At 52.3% G+C, this 22,132-nt stretch overlaps 1 protein-coding gene across 1 annotated transcript; it reads right to left on the bottom strand.

The window, feature by feature from the left end:
• Nucleotides 1-137: 137 nt before the first annotated feature.
• Ccn5 (cellular communication network factor 5) lies at nucleotides 138-11,525 on the bottom strand. Its single transcript, XM_075962989.1, has 5 exons — nucleotides 11,246-11,525; nucleotides 10,961-11,053; nucleotides 6,414-6,630; nucleotides 3,460-3,714; nucleotides 138-1,211 (listed from the first exon to the last, which is right to left on the bottom strand). The coding sequence occupies exons 2-5, from the start codon at nucleotides 11,018-11,020 to the stop codon at nucleotides 991-993; spliced, it is 753 nt and encodes a 250-aa protein (XP_075819104.1). The 5' UTR covers nucleotides 11,021-11,053; nucleotides 11,246-11,525; the 3' UTR covers nucleotides 138-990.
• Between the last annotated feature and the right edge of the window lie 10,607 nt (nucleotides 11,526-22,132).

The following is a 22,132-nucleotide window of genomic DNA, read 5'->3' as shown; positions in this document are numbered from 1 at the left end:
CCATATCTGGCTTTTGTATGTAAGTTCCAGGGATTCATCCTGGGTTCTCACGCTTTCCCAACAAACACTTTACCAACGAGGCTGTCTCCCCAGCCCGCACTTCTCTTTTCAAAATAAACACAAAGTGGACCACGGGAGAGGATGTAAAGTTTATATTTAGGTGGGGGTTTGTTTCTGTTTTTGTTTTTATTTTGACAGGAAAACACAGGACACCAAACAAAATTCCGCATGTGGCTTGGCTTTTTATTCCAGGCTGGCCCTATCCTCCAAAGGACACTCCACTTTCCCTCGTCTTCCTCATGATGAAGAGGCCTGGCCTGCTGGAGTATGGAGCTGTGAACTTCATGCTTTTTGAGTGCTTAGGAAATCTGCATTCTTACAAATACAGAGTAAAGTTCACGGATCTTGCTGACGCTCCTCGGGACAGTATGACTTCATCTCTTCACTTTCACAGAGAATTCTGCCACTGAACTCCTCCCAGACAGGTAAGGTGTTCTCAGACGAGGGGAGCCAGACTCACTAGCCCACCCATAATCTTGCTTTGGGAACAAGTGCACAGAAGTCCAAGAAGGGAATTGGGAGTTTCAGGCAATCTGCTTCCTGGTGTCCCCTCACCCCTATTGTCCCCGGCATGGTGGTGAGACTTGCCCAGTTAAAGACTTAACTTTCAAGATCCTTTCTGTGGTCTTTTTCTGTATGGTGAAGTTGGAAAGAAAGCTGTCCCGTGTGCATATTTGATAAGGAACTAGCCAGGAGAGCCCAGAAGCCTGGGTCAGAATCCCAGGCTGTGTTAGATTAATGGAGTCGGTCATTTGTTCCACCTACCTCAGACAGAACAGGCAACCCTCAGTGGCCCCGGACGAGGAACCTAACCAGGACAGTTAACTGCAGCCAAGAGCATGGAAAGGGGCATCTACCATCAGTCCAGGGCCAGGTCCTAGGGACACCTGCTGAGAATGGCAGGCTCTGTATCTCCATCTCCAGCTGGCTCTAGAAGGCACTGTTCCATGAGCTGCGACTCCCGGCAGCCAGGCAGGGTCTGGACAAACACAGGCGGCGCTGGATCTCTAGCTGGCAGAATCGGTTCTGGTTGGATACGCGGGTGGCTATCCCCAGCCCACAGGTGGTTGAGCAGGGGCCCCAGGCTGTGCTCCATGTGGGACAGGCGACATCAGCAGATGCAGGAGTGACGAGGCCAGAAAGTTGGTGTCCTGGGGGTTAGAAAGAAGAGGGTGAACATGGAAAAGTCAGGACTCCACAGACAAGTCTGCTCCCCTGCTAGCCCTCACAGGGACCCTGGTGAGACTCAGCCTTAGTTTCTTCCTAAACTTCCCGACATTGGGGATGAAATTAAGCAATGGCTGGGGAATCTAAGCACAGTGCACCCCGCAGACATCCATCACGAGACGACTAAAAACCACCATCTTCCTTTTTTCTCACCTTCCTACCCTCTAATACAGGGCATCATACAGGCACACGCCTGGTGGCAAGAACGGCCCAGATAACAGGCTGGCCATGACCTGGCTCTACCTTCCCCGTTCACTTCTGATGTCTGATGTTCTTCCTTCTAGCCCCGAGGAGCAAGAGCACATCTGGCAAACTCTAGAGAGATTTCTCAGTTGTCATGGTCAGTGTATACAAGGGATTTTTTTTGTTGTTGTTGTTTGTTTGTTTGTTTGGTGGGGGGGTATTGCTGACATCTAGAGTGTGGAGGCCAAGTTATCTTTCTGCATCCCACAATATTCACAACAACCCCAAACTATGAGAAACTCATCCCAGACGTCACTGGCGCTGATGATGAAAACCCTGCTTTGAATGCACAGGTGTCATGTTTATGTGTCAGAGAAGCGGGCGTTGGATCAAGGACTGCTCAAGGGTGCTAAGATGTGAGGGTGCCGGCACCCCTGTACAAATGGTGCAGTGTTTGCACAGAACCCACATACACACCTAGAAACACAGGTCATGTCCAGGTCACTAAGGCTAGCTAAAATGGGGAAACGTTACTGAAGAGTTGTGAAACCACCTTTGCTAAGGAAGAGCCTCATGCATAAAATAGTCTGCACGGGCTCAGTACGAACCCAATGACAAAACTATCCTTGATGAGCAGCTGGCTGAATCCACGGATATAGAGGACCAGCTGCTAGTATGTTCATGGCCCTATGCATGTACACACAGTGGAAGTCAGGTGGCAGGTAGAGCTTTTATCTTGACTTTTACTATGTAAGTGAAGGGCTGGCAGCATGGCCCAGTGGTAGAGCATTTGCCTGGTGTGTACAAGGCTCTGGGTTCAATTCCAAGTACTATGGGGGTGTGGAATACATACTGTGAGCTGGACGACTTTCTCTCATGTGCCTAACTCGCTGTGTCTTATCCCTGACAGGGATGATGGTGGCCAGGGCACTTATGCAGGCTTAGTGTCAGGCATCTTTACAACCTGTTTACTTGTCCTAGTTCAGTTTGTCCTCACCACAGTCCTGAAAGGTGGGGGTTCTTATTAGTTTCACTTTCCAGTTGGAGAAACTGAGGCAGGGAACGTCAACAACTTTCTCAGAGTCACGCAGCAAGCAAGGCCAGAGATCAGTATGGAAATGTAGCGTCCATGTATTTAACCCACCCTGTCTCCTGCCTTCTGCATGTGGTGGCATCCACAGAACCAGTCCTTACTTCCTGGGCACCTTCCCAGGGCAAATTCATATGATAACCATAATGCTTTTAAAGAAACAGGGCAACAAAATCCCAGAGTTGAGGAGTTGGTCGAAGAATGTAGCTGTCTTGTCTGTATCTCTGCCTAGCCCTGGACTGTGTCCCAAACTCCAGTCCTGCCTGGTTCAGTTTTTATCGAATCGTTTACTAAATCCAAATCATCATGTATTCATAGTATTGTAAATTGTCCACATGTATTAAGTATCATAAATATATGTTCTATACGTATATCTATATTTTGTCATATTATATTAGTCTATACTATATTTATTATCTGTGCTATTTTATTTATACCACTGCTGTGAGATGCACAAATTTGGCTCAAGGGCTAACATTCCCTCCTCTCCACTCTGTCACCTAAACAAGAACTCTTTTTTTTTAAAGATTTATTTTTATTCTACCCATGTACATTTTTCCTCATACACATATGTGCACCTTGTGCATGCCTGGTGTCCCCCGTGGTCAGAAGAGGGCATCAGATCCCCTGGACCTAGACTTACAGAAGGTTATGTGTCGCCACATTGATGCTAGGGACTGAATCTGGGTCCTTTACAAGAACAAGTGCTCTTAAATACAAAGTCATAGCTCAAGTCCCTCAAACTTTATTTTAAATGACTTATTAGTTGAAATCATATCTCTTAAGTGGTTGCCTCTTATTCTGTCAGTTTCCAGGAGACTGTTGCAGCATCCCAACGCTCGTCCCCAACCCCAGCAGCTGAGGCCTTGGTGGCCGGGGCCCACCTTACACTCACTCACCTTGGGCCGTGTAAGACTGGATCCTTGGCCTCGCTCCCTGGTCGCACACCCACTCAGGACAGCACCTGCCAGGCACCTCTACTCTCCTAGGGCGTGGGCAGTCCCAGCTGGGCAGTCTCACATTCTCGCTGCACAGCGGCAGGCAGGTGAAGCCACCGTCGTCACAGCGGCAGAGGACCCTGCAATTGGGCTGAAAGGTCTCCCCATCCAGGTACCTGCGGCCGTTCACCTCACAGCTTCCGTCATCCTCTTCCACTGCGGAGGGAGGAGAAAGCAGAGCAGCTCTGGGGCCTGAGACCAGAGTGCCAGACACCCTGTCTCTTCACCGACCCCTCCCCCACGGGCCTGCCAGAGAGGCGGCAAGCCTGGCTTGGACCCCATGGACCAAGTAATTTCACTTCTTGCACCAGTTTACATGAAAAAGATTATACATTGGCTCTTATTTCAGAGTGTGTCATAGACTAAATGAAATCATGATTATAATTAATCTGACAAAATGAAGCCTGGGTAAAGGGGTGTGGCTCAGTGGGTGGGTACAGTGCCTGCCTGGCTGCTCATGGCTCTGAACTCAACCTCTAGCAATGTATGAACTCAGTGTGGTAGCATGCTTGGTGGCACTCCTGTAATCCTAGCACTCGGGGAGGGGGGGGATGGCAAGGATTCAGAAGTTCAAGGCCAGCCTGGGCTGGAGACCCTGTGAAATTAGTGATATTTAGTAGTTAGCCATAAAGCACACTGGACCTGGGGCTTCAGGTAGCATCGCGTCTGTCCTCTTCCTATGTGGGGTCATCACTGTCTGCCAAGGCTTAACTCGCTGGCCATGGGGCTCAGTAGTTGCTACTTAAATCCTCCAAGTGGCCGGCCCCATCACCACCTGCCTGGAGAGCTGGAGCCCAGAGTACTCTTCTTCGCATACCCATAATCTTCTGAGAGGATGATTGTATCAGACCCTGTCCCCACTGCCTCCAGATCAATGCCTTGGATACAAAGATTGGACCTTCTGGCCTGGGCCATGTTGCCAATGGTTTCCTAGGAACTGCTCAGGTAGCTGTATCTTGCTCCCTACCTGGTCTTGCTACTTCTGGGCTCACTCTAACACACACACACACACACACACACACACACACGCACACACATGCGTACACACACGTCCATCACACATGCACACACCACCTGACCTCTGCTGCTTTGCTTTGGGCCCCCAGTTGCCAGGACGACCTGGTAAACAGAGGCGCATTTAGTCAACTGGAGGATGATAATTTTAGCAAGCATTCCTGGCACCTTGGAGGTCATCAGCGGTGAGCTGGCTGGGTGTGGCCAAGTGGGGCTGGGCAGCCAACCCCTCAGCAGGGTAGATGCACTGTGAGAGACGCCTTGAGGTTGCAAACCCCATGAACCATCTCAGGATTCCCCTACCCACACATGACAGCAGTCTTCACTTGAGGTCCCCAGACTCCCCTGAGCACAAGGCACAGGCTTGCCATCCGGGGGCTCTCAACGTCCCTTCTCCCCTCTGGAAGTCATCCCAGAGTTACTGTTTTTCCCCTTCCACCACTTGCAAGCTGTGCGACCTGTGTAAGTGGCATGAGCCTCTCTGAGCTGAGCTCCCTCGCCTGCAAAACGGGCACATTAGGCTCTTTCCTCAGTGTTAAGGGTAAGGTAAAGCCAGCTTTTAAAGCATTTTCCCACAGGATTGACTCAAGGGAAGGGCTCCTGTTACTGCCCGCCCCACTAGAACCCTCTGCCGTCAGCCACGTGATGCCCAAATATTTGCTGAGCACCTACAGTGGCCTAGGCCATGTGCCAAGCAGTTGTAATTCAGGCTATGTGGGCAAATGGACAAACATCCTCCTCTGTGGAGCACTCCAGTGAAAACAAACACAGCCAATGAGGTTGGGCCGGCTGGTGATGGGGCCGGGAGAAAGCAAGGGACTAGAGAGGAATTGCAGTATCTTAACTAGGTGGTGACAGGGCCTCATGGATGATGTAGCGTGTGAGTGGGGTGTGAAGGCAGAGAGGGAGCTTTCCATGTGTGTATCAGGGAAAGGATGAGGGTAGAGGAACGGCCAGGGTGAAGGCCCTGAGGTGGAGAGCGCCACTTGGGTGCTCAAGGCCAGTGTGGCTGGAGCCGAGAAGAGGAGCAAGAAAGGGAGCAGATGAGGTCATTTTTGTCCAAGTGTGAAACACACTTATATGAAATAGATGAATCATAAAAATCTAACCCTTCTCTGTTTCTCTAAAGTTCTTCAGCCCAAGGTGCAATTTCGCTCTTTGGTGACCTTGGCAAGATCACCACTGGTAGCTGATTCTGGCACCTCATAGGTCCAGAGGGTGCTGCCAACTGTCAGGCCACAGAGAGCCTCCCTCAACATTGGCCCTGCCCCAAAGTGTCAGAGGACACCCAGGCCTGAGACCCGTGAGGAATGTCACACATCCAATACCAATAGGAAACAGCACTGGGGTTCTCACCGCAGCCCACGGTTCCCAGTAGGGAATGGAGGGAATGCTTGAAGATGGGACAGGCTGGAGGGCATAGAGCAGGCTAGCTCTGAGCCTCAGTTTCCCTGTGTGTAGAACTGATGCAACGGGACTATGGGGCACGAACAGTGAGTGACCAGCCTTGGTGGGGGCACACACCATTCCCCATTGGAGGCTGTGCTCTTGCTCCCCACAGGGCTGTGATTGGCCTTGGGGTAGCAATTGGCCCAGCTTTGGAACTGGCTGTGATTTGGATGGGTGTGGATTGAAATCACCAGGGAAGTCCCAGCAGAGGGCAAGAGGGAAGAAACAGGGAGTGGGCCCAGGAGGCCTTGGGTCATCAGCTGAGCTGAATGAACACAGAGCCTAAAGCGAGGTCAGAGAGACACAGAGAGCCGAGCTCCACTTGGCTCTGAACCCTTGGCCTTGACAACCCCTACCCCCACCCCCACCATTAGTCTGGAAAACCTGCTTACAGAGGCACAGGGCCTCCCGGCCACTGGGGCCTGCCCCAGGCTGACACACCAGGCCCTGGCTGGGGTCGCAGACATGCAGATGGTCACAGGACTCCCCCAGCCTCCGTGCACACACTCGACAGCAGCCACAGCCATCCAGCACCAGGGGCACCCCCGGTGGGCACTGGGGTGGTGTCCAGGGACAAGTACAGGACGCTGGGCACAGCTGGGCACACACCTGAGGAGACAGAGACCTCACTTAGCTTTGACTATCACGGCAGGTATTGAGACTTTCACAACCGGTCACTTCGTGGCCAAATCAGACAGCATGGGATCCGTAGCTTGGCCTTGGGGTCACACAGAACCAGCCTTGAACCAGGGCCATCTGAGGGTGCTCCTAAGAGGAAGCATGACACTGTGCTCTGGAGCAAGGACCCCAGGCCAGAGTTTCAGTTCTAGGCTCTGCCATGTTGGTGGAGTTCCCTGAGAGTTCCTTGAGTTCTCCAAACCTGGCTTTCCTCACGTGTAAAAGAAAGCAGGGATGATGTCACTAACCCCTGAGCATGGGTAAGTCAGCCATATTTTTTTTGCGGGGGGTGGGGACACATGTATGTGTGGTGTGCACATGTATGTGTGTAAATGTGAAGAGATCACCACCCCACGGCTGCCTCTGTCCTTATCATTACCCAGCTCTCTCTCTCTCTCTCTCTCTCTCTCTCTCTCTCTCTCTCTCTCTCTCTCTAGACAAGGTCTCTCACTGTGCCTGATGATCACCAATTGGCTAGGTTGCCAAGTGAACCCTGAGGACCTGTCCATCTCTGCACCATCAGCACTGGGGGTACAGGTGTGCCCCACTGTGCCTGGCTGTTACGTGCGGGTGCTGGGGATCGATCTCGGGTCCTCACGCTTGCACAGCAAGCCATTTACCCACCCACTGAGCCGTCTCCCCAGCCTCCTGAGTGTGGTTGACGCTGGTGGTCATCTTTGCTCATCACAATGGAGGCTAACCTAGGAACTCACCGGAAAGCAAGAGCGAGAGCCTGAGGAGTGAGAAGGGAAGCCAAGACTTCCTGGGTGAGTGCTTACCCTCAGGGCGAAGAAACCACACAGCCCAGCCCTGAGTGCATGTCAGATCAGTCAGGAAAGGGAAAATACAGATTCCCAGGCCACCAGGGCTCAACTAGAAGTCACCGAGGCAGGATCTGCGCTCTACTTAATAAGCTATCTAGAAGTTTCTAGCTTCAGCTAGATTCACAGACTCTCTGGCACAACCCAGCCCAACTCCCCACCCCCACACCTCCATCCCATCCCCACTCCCCACCTCCCTGCACAGATGGGGAAATTGACTCCAAAGGGGAAAAAGTGTTTGCCCATAGCTAGATCTGGGAGCTGTGCCAAGACCACCTCCCTGATGTGGACTCGTGGCCCCAGACTGTAGCATGATTAAAAAACCCAGAGACAGAAATTGGGGTTCAACCTGAAGGTCAGAAAAGCAAAGCAGCCAGCCACAGACTCTTACCTTGACCTCAGTCCGAAAATGTCGATCCAGCCTCCAGGAATCTCGGAATGAGACTGTGAGTGAGAGCTGCCTCCTCCTGTTTTATATTCCTCTCTAGTGCTGGGATTAAAAGCATGCACCACTACCGTCCGATTTCTATGGCAAACTAGAGTAGCTGCTGAGATTAAAGGTGTGTGCCACCGCTGCCTGGTCTGTATGGCTGATCAGTGTGGCTGTTTTACTCTCTGATCTTCAGGCAAGCTTTATTTACTAAAATACAAATGAAATATCACTACACCAGAGAAGCAGACTTCTCCTGGAACAGGCAAAATCCTAACCAGGGGCTCAATACCCATTCATTGCAGGGCCAAGACTTCCCCCAAAGACACAACTGTGCCTCCCACCCAGGACAAAAATACCTAGATGAAGTGTCAGATGCCATGGGCTTCCTAGGGGGTGAGGACCACGAGGGAGGTACCACTCAAGATGCTCCTGACTGTCTGCCCCAGCGGTGGAGGTCACTCACTCTTTAGCAGAGTAGATGGTCTTATGTGGAGGATTTGTGATTTAGGAAGAGAAAACTAAAGACCCCAAACCTCCTGATTGGCCCAAAGAGGCAGTGATCCCTTTACCTAAGGTGGGAGGGGCATCTTGTCCTCCGCCCCTGGACCCAGAGTCCCCAAACCCTACTTTCCAGGACCCGAAGTTCTCACTGTGACCAGCAGGGGCCGCCACAGAGTAGCTGCCTGTCTTTGACCAGAAGCTCCCACCTAAATTTTGCAGGGTACTCTGCAGAATTTCAGGTTCCAAAGCGTTCTAGGACCAGCAGTCTCTGGGAGCTTATAAAGAACACACACTGTCACCTCTCCAAGCCTTCTGTGTAACCTCAATATGGGATATAATACATTCTGGGGTACCTCACTTGGAGCTGGCCTGTGAGGAAAGAGGAGAGATGTTCAGAACAGGGTTTTAACTCCCTTGGCTGACCAGGACTGGCTGAGCAGGAAATAAGCCTATACTGAGCCCCAGGCCGGCTTCAGGCCCCGGTAGCACCCAGCTTCTCCAGGTCCTGACCCCCAGCACAACCCACTAGTGATACCGGTTACTCTGGGTGCTGTGTGGAGAAGCTGTCTGTGTAGCACTCTTCTGGGAGGTTGGGTAGCTTGTCTGGTTTAAAGATGATGAACTGACACTTGGGAGACCGAAGCAGGAGAATTGCCTCAAGTTGGAACTCAGCCTGAGTTATACAGTGAGTTCCAGGCCAGACGGGGCTACAGAAGCTGCTGGTTTAAAAATGAAGTCCAAAACAATAATGGCAAAACAGGTCAAAAGCAAGAAGTGATTACCTGGTGGATAGGACCAGAAAGGAGGTTTCTGGGAAGCCAGAGCCCAGACTTAACTCTTGTGCCTACCCGTTACCCTCTAGGGACTCTTCTATTAGCAGCTCAGCCTCTGCCTCGGTTTACTCGTTTGTTAAAGGGTAGTGACAAGACAGGGTACATGTTCTTGCCTGGCCTATGGAAGAGATACCCCCGCCATCCTCCGGCCCCCTCCTCCCCTATGCCCTTGCTAACCACCATGTCCCCATGTTCAAGCTGTCCCAACAGTTTCACTATTTTCAGGATCCCTGTCCCGACCCCAGTCCAGAGCCAGGAGCCCGCAGCCTGCCCGGAAGACCTGGAACTCACTCCTGCCCCCCCCCCCGTGAACTCACTCCTGCCCCCCCCCCGTGAACTCACTCCTGCCCCCCCCATGAACTCACTCCTGCCCCCCCGTGAACTCATTCCTGCCCCCCCCATGAACTCACTCCTACCCCCCCCATGAACTCACTCCTACCCCCCCCATGAACTCACTCCTGCCCCCCCCCGTGAACTCACTCCTGCCCCCCCCGTGAACTCACTCCTGCCCCCCCCCGTGAACTCACTCCTGCCCCCCCCCGTGAACTCACTCCTGCCCCACCCCCGTGAACTCACTCCTGCCCCCCCCCGTGAACTCACTCCTGCCCCCCCCCGTGAACTCACTCCTGCCCCCCCCGTGAACTCACTCCTGCCCCCCCCCGTGAACTCACTCCTGCCCCACCCCTGTGAACTCACTCCTGCCCCCCCCCGTGAACTCACTCCTGCCCCCCCCCCGTGAACTCACTCCTGCCCCACCCCTGTGAACTCACTCCTGCCCCACCCCCGTGAAGGATGTGGCTTCACAACTCCCCATGGCTGCATCCCCGGGTTTCTGTGCCAGGTGCCAATCACCTAGCTCCAGGTCTCTCTTCCTCGGTCTCTCAGAGCCCCTCTCTCTCCCTGGAGCCCAGGAGACGAAGTCACCCACTCCAGCATCCTTTCCAAGACTGGAAGCCGGCTGGTTCTGACCTTGTCAGGGAGACCTCTTGGAGCCCCAGATCCATGTTACTGGGAAGTCAGCATTTAGTGTGAAGCATTGCCCAGGTTGGGGTGGGAGGTCTCCTCAGAACCTGGGAGGTCCCAGGTTCCATCATGCTACTCATCTCGTGTTCTTTGCTGTGTGACTTTGGGGCAATTGCTCACCCTCTCTGAGTCTCATTTGATTAAAAGACTTATAAGACTGTTGTGAGTGGGTGGCAAAGTGGAACTATACAGAAGTCCGTTAAAAGTGTTCCACATGACACTGAGGGACATTACCCACAGATGTCTCCTGTTCTCTCTGACCAGGGTCAGAGGGTCACCGACCACCCGAGGGCCAGCACTCTGTGCTTTGTAATCGGACCCCAGCATCCATCCCTGCCCTGGTTACGCAACTCTTACTCTCTGCTCTCTGCGGAGGAGACTGGGGGTCCCTGCCTGATCACTGTCCTCTTCTGGACACTCATCTTGGCTCGGGGCAATTCTCCTCACTGATCTCCCCAGAGGATCCTTGTACCCATTCCGCTGAGGCCGAGGCTCACGTGCCTGAGGTCACACAGCAGAACTTGCAAGGAACGACGGTCTGAGCCCAGGGAGGACCAGACTGTACCCAGTGTAGGGTCCCACCAAGGGTCCTCTTGTAACCACATATCTGTCCACCCATAATTCTACTTTAAAAGACCAGGATCCCTTACCATTGAGGGTAGGCAGAGGAAGGAGATGGCCAGAAGATGGGTCAGTGGGGTGCCCCTCATGTCACCGTGTCCCTCGGGAAGCCAGCTTCAAACCTGGGAGGCAAGACCTGAGTCTTTATGTTCTAGAAGGTTCTACTAGGTACAGAGAGAGAGAGAGAGAGAGAGAGAGAGAGAGAGACATAGATGGACGGTCAGACACACACACACACACACACACACACACACACACACCCCACCTGTAGTGCCCACTCTCCTCCCCATAGTCCCAAGAATGAGCCCAGTTACCTGAACGTGAGGCCACTGAGGCCACCAAGGAGGCGTCTGACAGTGTGTGAAGCCCAAGCCACCGCCAGTGCCAAGAGCTGAGGACAAGCCGGCAGGAGCCTCTCGGCTCAGCTCCCAGGAAGAAAGTCCTCCAGCCCAAGCCACTGCCACAGCAGCCCCAGCCTTGCCAGGGCCCCTGTCCCACCCCCAGGGGCCTGTAGAGACTAGAAGCGTCCAGCAAAGCCCCTTTGCAGATCTGACCCACGGCGTCTTGAGCCCTGTGGCCCGAACTCCGGGCAGCCCAGACCCAGCCTGCGGTTTCTGGCAGGGAGACTGGCAGTCACCCAGAGGTGGGTGTGACCCAGAGCAGAGCTTCCCTGGCAGCCTGGCTTCTCTTGACGACCAGGAGCCTCCCTATCCTGCCTCCTGGGCTTCAAAGGTGGCTTAGTGTGGCCAAGCTGAGCGGGCTGGGCCTACTATGTGCTGCTGGCACTAGCTGGGCCCTGCTGATCTGATTAAGCTAAATCGTCTTTGTTAAATCCCACCAGCACTGAGGGGCTCTGTAGGGCTGGAGACACGGGCACAGACCTGGGGACTGGGTGCTGGGTGTGGGAGCAGCAATGGAAACACTGAGGAGGCCCCCTTTTTCAGACTAAAGCTGGGGTATAACCTTCTGAGGGAGATGCCATTTCTGAGAGCCAAGAAAGACGCTCTGAGGTAGAGTGTTCCAGAGGAAGCAGCACGGTCAAATGCCCAGAGGAGGGAGCCAGCACAGCAGCCTGGCCTGTTCAGAGCAGAAGACGCTTGGTGCGCCTGAGGCCTCCTGGGTACTGGACTGTGCGGGAATACATGGAAGATAAAACACAGGATTCACACTGCCAGCTGTAGGACGTCTCCAGTGTTGTAGCTATTGGGTGCAGGGAACATTCCCTAAGGTCTCATTGATGGGTGTGGGGGTATAAGGACATGGGATCTGAAGGCCAGGGCTACAGCTCAGTTGGCAGAGTGTGTTCCAGTTACAGTGGAACATGCCTGTGAGCCCAGAACACAAGGAGCTAGCCTGGACTACAAGGCAAAACCCCATCTCTTAAGAAAACAAAGAAGCGGGGAATCCACGTGCTCCCTCCTGGTCACACGCAGGCTACGCCTACCACTGTGGGTGTTAAAAGCCATCTCTAAAAAAAGAGGCCTGCCTCAGGCAGGGCCTGCAGAAGTGGTGTGGCCAGTGTGGGCACCTGCTGTTTGTAGCTCTCCGCTGGCCCTTCTCTTGCTTACTGGGCCTAAGCAATGTCACATGAAGGCAGGACACTAGGCGACTTGAAAGGTAGATCACAGTCATTTGGTTAGGTAGTGGGGGCAGAGGAATTGGGGATGGGCACAGGCCCGGAATGAGGCAGACAGGGACTGAGAAGCAGCTGGACTTTGTGGCTGGGCATGCTGAAGTGTGCAATCAACCCTGAGCCAAGCTTGACACCCTGCCTTGGTTGTCCATTTGCTCTGTGGCTGCATGGAAATTCCATACCCTCTCTGGGCCTCAGACGGACCTGCATGATGTCCACGCCAATAATCATCTTTATTTTCTGTCACCGTCACTATGACCTGAGTTTGTTTGAGACAGAGATATGCCCAGCTTGGCAGCTAGGCAAGGCTGTGTGGCTAGCTTCCTGCTGTGAGATCTGTGCACAGCACTAGGTGCAAATTCTGGGACCAGTCCCTAAAAGGAAGGACGTTCTCTGACTCATCAACACTCTTTCTTCCTCTTGCTTCTGGTCAAAGATGCAGCGGTGGAGCTCGGCAGCCATCTTGGGCCATGACAGTACTTTGAAGATGGATCTCATGTACAGGGGAGATGAAATAAAACTTTAAAAGAGGAGACTGGAGCCAGGCACGGAGAAGCACACATGCCACCCTAGCACTTACAAGGCTGAGGCAGGGGGATAGGGAGTTTAAGGTTAGTTTGGGTTACATAGAAAGACCCTGGCCCTAGAGCTACATATGTGTCCTGGGTGTACCTTATAGATTTAATTTTCACAGTTAAGGGGGTAATGATATGTGTGTGTGTATATATATAATATATATAACACATATATATGTCACCAATGTTTTTAATATTTATATAGTCCCCATAGACCCTCCTGTTTGAGCTGACATGAGTTTGAGTTAGTCACTGCTGATGTAAAAAATAGCAATTTTGTTGTTGTTGTTGTTGTTATTATCATTGCTGGTGACCACGAACCTGGAAGCTTTGCTAAGTCCCATTTAATGTTCTGTCTGTTGCTTTGTCTAGCCTTGTCTCCCTCCAGGAATGGCATCTCTTCCGTTCTCTCCCTACATGCCTGGCTGTCTGCCACAGGCCTCAGACCCCAGCAGCAGTATCTGCTGCTCCCGTCTTTCCCTGGCCCTCCAGGACATAGATGCAGCTTTGGAGGATGAAAAGCTCCATGAGATAAAGGTAATTCTTTTCCATGAAGACGGTGGACCCTGTCCAAGAGCTGTGTCTGCTCCCGGCTTCATGAGCACTGGGGCTGTTTTTTCCCCCTTGATCCTCCGAGGCAGATACGCTGGCCAGCTCTCTACTGTTGCTGTCTTCTCTGGGATAAACTTCCTGATAGTGGGGGAATGCGGTGATTTTTCTGGATCCAGCCAGTGTTTTATTTAGTGTCTCCATCTGTGCTCATATGAAACGGGCCTGTAACATTCCTTGATGGGTTGGTCTCGCTTTTGTAACGCTGGTCACTTATCAAATAGCTCTTTTGGCAGCTTCCCCGCCCCTTCCCGGCTCCCCTTGCAACCTGAGCAACAAAAGAATTGTTTCCTGCACCCCGCTAGACGCCCTGGGGCTGATGATTTGAGGGTGGATGTGTGCCTCACTGGACACAGAGGACAATGTTGTGTTTCCTCCTCTGTGACACTGCAGCCCATTTTTTGAGGCAGGGTCTCTCTGAACCTGCAGTCATTAATTTGATGAGGCTGGTTGCCCACTGAGCCCTTGGGATCCTCCTGCCTCTGCCTTCCCGTGCTGGCGTTAGGTGCGTACTGCCTGACTCTGCCGTTCTTTATGAGTTTGGGGGATTCAGGCTCAGGTCCTCAGGCTTTCATACACTGCCCACTGAGTCATCCCTGCAGGCCCCTTCCTAAGAAGTGCTCAATTCCCCAGCCTTTAGCTTATCAGATGTGTAATTGTATCACTGGCTCACAGTGGCCTTTAAATTGCTTAACCTTTAGGTCCAGGGGACTGCCACCATTTTGCTGTGTGTTTTGTTTTACTTGGTGGGTGCACGCTAGGGATAGAATCCAGGACCTTGTGAAATCCGGGGAAGTGCTGTGCCCCTGAGACACATCCCAGCCCTTTCTCTAGATTCTGGTCAGCCGGCTCAGTGTGTGTCTGCTCTTAATTTTGTCTTGTTTTGTTGAACTCTTTTGATCTCTAGCTGGTTGATTTGTTCATGGAATCTCCTGTTGCACACAGCAACCCTCTGTTCAGGCCTTCGATGCTGACCCATTCTGCATCTTTAGCAACATCATGTGCATCATAAAAGAGACATGGGCTCCGACCCCCAAACTGGAGGCTCTATCTTCACAATGAATGTTTCCCCTTCACCACACACACACACACACACACACACATACACACGCACACACACACACACACACACACACACACATACATCACCCTGCCTCCGCTGTGACAGGAGGGACAGGTTGGGGGAATGACTGCCTGCTTGGCTGACTGCAAACATCCAGCCCGCGAGGCCCCTCTGTGGCTTCTCCTTCCACGTGTTTTGCTGGCTGGACAGGAATTCAGATGTCTGCTCCTGGCCCTGAGGTCCCAGGTACCGTGTGACAGGTCCCCAGAGACAGCTGCAGACTTGGACAGTTTACCACTTGGCTGAAGTCTGAGCTGGCAAGGAGTGTGTGGGAAATGACATGCTCCCTCAGAGGGCTGGAATGTGGTGATCTTAGCGCACACATATGACCGTCATAGCGTGTGGCTGTAAGCCAGTGTGAGCTGGGGGTTTCAGCGCGAGGGGATGGCATCGGGATAGTGCCAAGTGTGCAGCTGCTGGCGAGCTGAGGGTTATGATGGCACATGGCAGGGCTTTGGGAATTGGTATGAGGGCTTATTCTCAGGACAGCATGCCAGGGAAAGCCACAGATCCCAGCATGTGTCTGGATGAATCAGGGACCTGAAGAAGCCAGGCTTCAAGCCAAGCTCCAATCCTGGCCCTATGGCTGTGCACCTTTGGGCAAATTCTTTGTTTTGTTTGGCTTTAGTTTCCTTATCTGTAAAATGAATGAAAAGTAATTATTTTCCAGGCCTCCCTGATCCCAGAGGTCTATGTTTTATATCCCTGGAAATCACTTATTTCCAGAGGCAGTCCTGACCAGGAGATAGGTTTGGAGGGAAAGCCTCAGCAATGCAGAGACCCACAGTGTAACTCAGAATTCGAGGTACTCCGCTGAGTTAGGACCAGTTGATTGGGCACCAAGTCAGGGAGCAATAAGAAGCTAGATTATCCCTACCCCATCTGAGAGCCCCTGTCTTGGTTAGAAGACCCCCATTCCAAGGACCCACTTCTCCCTAGGGGTCCCTATAGTGACACTCTCTGCCTTAGACACCTGTCCATCTTTCCACTCATGTCTGTGTACCTGACCCACCTGTCCATCTGTTTGTACACCAACCCATCTATCTGTCTATCCATCCACCATCCATGTATTCATTCTACAAGCCCAGGTTGTATATGCCATGCATTGGTCTCAAAAGCACATCCCTGTCCAGAGTAAGCTCAAGGGGTCTGGGGACCGAGGCCAGTAGAGACGATCTCCACACGGTAAGTAGAGGATGGGGGGGGGGAGGCCTAAGCCAGGGTATGACACTGAATTTGGAAGCAACTATGGGTGCCATCCAGGTGATTTGAGCAGGGGCAGGAGGGAGTAGAGGCCTGGAGGTGGTAGAATTGAGTCTGGATGAGGTCCTAATGGGGGGCAGGGGCTCAGCGGAGCTGCAGCTGGGCAGGCCAGTGTCAACCAGGGAGCTGGGGTAGGGATGATACCAAAGCCTTGGGCACACTGCAGGGCTGCTTGGAGAGGCAGGAATCAGAACCCCACTCCCATACCTGACAGAGTGACGTCGGGCAACTCTACGAGGCCTAGTCCCCAACGATGACATCACAAGTTGTCCTTTTAGCCTCCTGGGACCTGTCTAGCTCCCGAGTCACAATGTGGTTAGCAAACTGAGGGTATGTGAGCGTGTGGCCTGGCCTGGAGCTAATTGTTTCCATCCCTGCCGTGCTGGGGGAGCTTTCGCTAGGAAGTGGGAGATTTTGGTTAGGCGCCACTATTGAAGGCTCTAGCCATGGGGTGGCAGACATGCCAAGAAAGAGCTGGGCCACTGTTCCAGTCATCAGCTTGGGCCTCGGGGTCTCCCGGTGGGAGATGGGAGCCTGATTCTCTCTGCCTATAGCTGCCTCCAGGGTAGCTCGCCAGACAGCAGACTCAGAACATAGCCCCTTAAGAACTACTATGTTTAAAACATGCCCAAGAAAAATGGCTTGAAATGTAGCAGAGGGAGGGGGGGTCCTCGATTGGAGCAGCCCCTAAGACCTTGTGGAGGAGTGTCTTGTTTCTTTCTGAGACAGCCCAGGAAGCCTAGGCTGGTCTCAAGCATGCTAGTCCTGTCACGGACCTTGAACTTCTGATCCTCCTGCCTCCACCTTTCAGGTGCTGGAATTTCAGGTGTGAGCTATCTCACCTAGAGCTATCTCACTCTGGGAATTGAGCCCAGAACTTCGTGGTAAGCTAGACAAGCACGCTACCAACTAAACTACATCCCAGCCTGGAAAAGCCCTTCTACATCCAAGAGTCCCGCACCCTCCACACTCAGGAGGGCAGAGAGGCCCAGAGATGGAAGCTACACAACCAGCGTTCACTCCTGCTGATCTCTTCTGACTCTGGTGCTGCCCAGTCCAGCGCTGGAGACCTCCAGGGTAGCTGGGTCCAGCCCTCTGGGTCCTTAGAGGCTGGGAGGTTAGGAGATCGCTTCTCCCAGGACATATGCAGGGAGCTCAGAGAGAGAAGGTCAGATCTCAGATCGTCGCCTATTCCCTGAGAGAAGCTGCAGGGGGCTGTGCGCTAGGATGTGCATTGCAAGAAAGTTAAACGTGGCCAGTGTACCTTCTCCTGATTGCCGTATGCAAGTGTCTTAGTTAGGGTGGAGAGACACCATGACCATGATGTCTTTACTTATAAAGTCAAGCATCCCATTGAGGTGGCAGCTTACAGATTCAGAGGTTTAGTTCATTATCATCATAGCGAGAGCATGGCAGTGTGCTGCAGGTCGACATGATCAGAAGACAACAGGAAAGTTCTGAATATCACACTGAGTGAAGCTTGAGCAAAAGAGATCTCAAAGCCTGCCCCCACAGTGCCACACTTCCTCCAACAAGGCCACACCCACCCCAACAAAGTCACACCTCCTAATAGTGCTGCTCCTTATGAACTTGTGGAGGCCTGTAACATGAAGGCCTGCTCCTCAGGGTTTCTGTCCTGCCCAGTTCTGAGCCATTTAGATCCAGAGAAAAATCACACAGAGAGTCTGCATTAGGTTATAAACTGCTTGGCCCATTAGCTCAGGCTTCATATTAGTCTTATAACTTATAGTAACCCATTATTCTTATCTATGTTAGCCACATGGCTCAGTACCTTTTGTCAGCAGGGCAGGACACATCCCATATCTTCTGTGGTCTGGGCAGGACTCGGGAGGAATGGTCTTCTTCCTTCCCAGCATTCTCCTGTTCTCATCACCCTGCCTCTACTTCCTGTCTGGTTGACCTGCCTATACTTCCTGCCTGGCCAATCAGCGTTTATTTAAAACATGATTTACAGAATACAGACAATTCTCCCACACCAGAGGCCAATTACATTCAAATTACCACCATGAACAACTGACCCCTCCTCTGGGTTAGAGGTTGAGGGAAGCCCCAGACTAGAAGGCTCTGGGCCTACAGCATGCTCAAGGCTCAGAAGCACCGTGTGTCTACTTATTCCACAGCCAGATGAAAAACATGAATCTGGGCTGATCTAGACGGGGTCCCCAAAAGAGCAATGGGTAGACCCAAGTCCTTCCCTGTTCCAACAGAAACTGATGAGGCAAATGGTACCCCAGTCTACCACAGTTGTGACTAGGGATGGGTAGTGGCCCCCCAAAGTATACCCCTCAGTCCCCAGGCAGGACCTAAGTCTGACTGACTCATAACTTCAGTTCCTCCATAGTTTCAGGCCTGAATCTGAATACAGATACCCTGTATTTACAGCAAAGATACAGGGTACTTAGTATGATCCACAGGTGGTTCTGAACAACCTTAAACATTAAATCACTTCATTATGTCAACGTCCCCACAAATCGTACTATTGCCACCGTCCCCACTCCAGAGGTGGGGAAACTGAGGCACCAAGAAGTTGCATTAGCCTTACAGGATTAGGTAGTGTAGGCACAACCAGAATCGGAGTGCCCTCTGTGTGTGTCTCCTGAGGGAATGTCACTTTCCCAGGGTACTTGAGAGGGCCTGGGCTCTGCTCGACCACTGCTGCAGGGTGCCCAGGAGTGGTCTAGAGGGTTGCTATCCCTCTGCCTACTCTCTTGACCCTCGCTCTCCTCTCCCAAGCTGGCCATGGAGGTAAACAGGGTTCAACTGTGGCTCTTAATGGTTCCTGCCAAGCTGGCACTCGGGGCCCCGAGGGTACCCAGGGCATCCCAGCCCAGCAGCTGGGCGACCTCAGGGCCAGCATTTCCGTAAACATCCCATTGAGCTAGCCACATGGGGTTTGGCCGGCCTCATGTGGTTTTCTATGACATGGCCACTTCCACCCCCTCTGCCTATCTGGGCTTCCAGTAATGATGTGTTTTCTCTGGAGCTGGTGGTATTGGTGGTATGGAGCCCTGGGGACTTCCTGTCCACTCCTTTTCCTCCTTGGGGCCTTCATTCCCTCAAGAAGGCTGAGGATGTGCTACCCAGGAGCTCAGACAACTTATACTACCCAAGACACCCCAGGAGGGATAGGCTAGACCTGGGGGTACCCTAGGCATCACTCCAATCCCAAGCCTAGGTTTTCACCCCCTGCAGCAGGAATGGTGGGAATCAGGCAGAAGCAACTGTCTCTGTGAGCCTGGGAAAATGGCTCAGTCAGTAAAGTGCTTGCTCCTCCAACCAGGACGGCTTGAGTTGGATCCCCAGCACCTACGCAGAAGCTGGACACGGTGACATACGTCAATAATTGCAGCACTGAGGATCCAGAGATTGGAGGACCCCTGGGGCTTGCTGCTCAGCCAGTCTAGCCAGATCAGTGAGCTCCAGGTTCAGCGAGAGACTGTCTTGGGAAGTAAGGCAGAGAGTGATCAAAGAGGACATTTGATGCCAACTCTGGCCTCCACACATACAACACACACAGAGCGGGTGGGGGAAACCACCGTATCCTCAGAGAGTTCTGCATGAAAGTTGCCCCTACATCATCCCAGACATTATGGGTCACTGCAGTGCCCATTTTACTAAAGAGGGAACTGAAGTATCAAAGAGTGAAATGGCTTTTTCAACAGGGTCACAAAGGTAGGAGGCTGAACTGGGATTCGACCCCCACAAGGTGGACTCAGGGTCTCTGCACCCACTCCACTCTCTAGACTCACTGCCTCTTTAAAAATGGTTGGAACTTGTAGTGGCAGGGAAGGGGGACATGGCTCAGTAGTGGGACACTTGTCTGGCAATATAAGGACCTGGGGTCCACCCCTAACACTGAGGGGGAAAGACAGCCTGCAAGCACCTTCTAGACCCAACTGTCTGGCATCCAGACAGGAAGATGACCTGGTGGTTTGAATGAAAATGGCCCTCATAGCCTCATAGGGAGTGGCACTGTTAGGAGGTGTGGCCTTATTTTAGTAGCTGTCTGGAGGAAGTGTATCACTGGGGGTGGGTTTTAAGGTTTCAAATGTTCAAGCCAGGCCCAGTGTCGCTTTCTCTTCCTGCTGCCTGCAGACCTGAATGTAGAACTCAGCTTTCTCCAGCATCCTGTCTGTCTGCATGTTGTCATGATTCTGCCATGATGACAATGGACTAGACCCCTGAACTGTAACCCAGCCCCAATTAAATGTTTCCTTATAAGAGTTGCTGTGGTCATGGTGTCTCCTCACAACAGAAGCCCTAAGTAAGACAGATGGAGTTGGTTCAGAGGAGTAAGACAGGCCTGGCTGTGTCCTGGGTCTGTCATTTACTTGCTCTGTCCTAGGTTACCTTGATCTAGTTACTTCCCATCTCTGAGCCCAGGTTTCCAAGAGGATTTCTTGTAAAAATTAAAGATCCGGGGACAGGACTTTCAGAAACTAATGCACTCATTGAGAAGACTCTTAAGGCAAGGGCACATTAAAGATGATGGGGTACCTCACTTGTAGGAAGACAAATGAGTAAGTCTGCTCACCTCTGGCCCCTTTATGAAGTGATGAACACCGGTGTGCAGGGCTGAGGAATGTGGAGATTCCTGAGTAGAAACTACATGTGACAAGACACAGGGCCACTCACATGACCTGGATGGAAAGTGAGTTACAAACGGGCAAATAAAGAGGCTTAGCATAGCTCCTGGTGATAGTCCACCCATCTAAGTCAAAATCACTTTGTGTCCCACTTCATCAAAATCAGTGTGCACTGTGTGATGTTGAAGCTTGTTTGAGCCAGAAGTGAAACTCCCTCCCACTGAGTCCCAGCGCCTACCTACAATGGCTGGGTGCCAGCGGTAGGAGGAGGCCCAGAAGAAGGCAGGGACCAGGATCAGGCTCTCACAAGCCTCTTTTATCCCCAGCCCACTGGGAAACTGACCGTGAATCAGGATCTTGGATAGACCAGTGCTGTAATGAGACCCTGGCCTGGTACCCAGGGGTCTGGTCAGTCCCCGAGAGCTGCATCCTCTGCGTACACATATGTTGATGAGGAAGGGGCTATTGTGCGGATTCGTGCAGACCCTGAACAGGCTGGTCACAGCAGCACGGTGCTCCAGGATCTTGTGCAGAGAGATTGCCCTGTCAATAGAAGTCAAGATCTTCCCCATTGGTGTGACTATCAAAACCTAAAGGCAAACACCTCGACCCAGAAGTAACTGGTTCTGCCCCGAGATGCTCAGACAGCTTCTGCCCCATACCTGTCTTAACTAAGGAAGGTCAATTTTCTTGAATTCATCACTGGGCCCCCACCTGGAGTTCCCCTGTGAGTTCTCTGGTGAAGAGAGCCCTGTTAGAGGTGGAAGAAGAAGAGTATTCTGGGCTCCCCGCTCCTGGGTTTGGAGGTTGGTATTGTCTTGAATCTACCCTTAACGTCAGCCTGTCCTCAGAGCACATCTTTGGGTGAGTTTCGTAACCATTACATGCCTCAGTTTCCTCAAAGTGTGCACGCCTACCATTTAGACCTCAAAGGACCAGGATAAAGATTAGAAGAGGCCAGCACAGTGCCTGGCACATGCCAAACACTAGTTTGTATGCGGGGTTTGGGGAGTGTGATGAGTGTATACGGAAGTCAAAGGTCAATTTCTGGTGTTGTTTCTCAGCGCCATCTGCTTGGTTTTCCGAGACAGGTTCTCTCACTGGCCCGGAACTGGCCAGGTACACTAGGCTGACTTGCCAGAGAGCCCCAGAGATCTTCCTGGCTCTGCTTCCCAGATACTTGGATTACAATTACCCAACACCACACTCAGCTTCTGGTGGAGATCATTGAGATCCTCCTGCTCTCATGACAAACACTTCACTCAGGCGGCAATCCATTGTCACTAGTCACACGGCATGGCACAGAGGCAAAAAGCCAGTCCTTGGAAGGTACAGGAGAGTGTAGCAATTACACACGCTGCCCGGGGACAGGTAACAAAAGAGTAAAGAGT

The sequence above is a fragment of the Microtus pennsylvanicus genome, chromosome 2 (genome assembly GCF_037038515.1).
Source record: "Microtus pennsylvanicus isolate mMicPen1 chromosome 2, mMicPen1.hap1, whole genome shotgun sequence".
NCBI lineage: Eukaryota > Metazoa > Chordata > Mammalia > Rodentia > Cricetidae > Microtus > Microtus pennsylvanicus.
The sequence above is the reverse complement of the archived record's forward strand: the minus strand, read 5'-3'. Positions and strand labels throughout refer to the sequence as shown.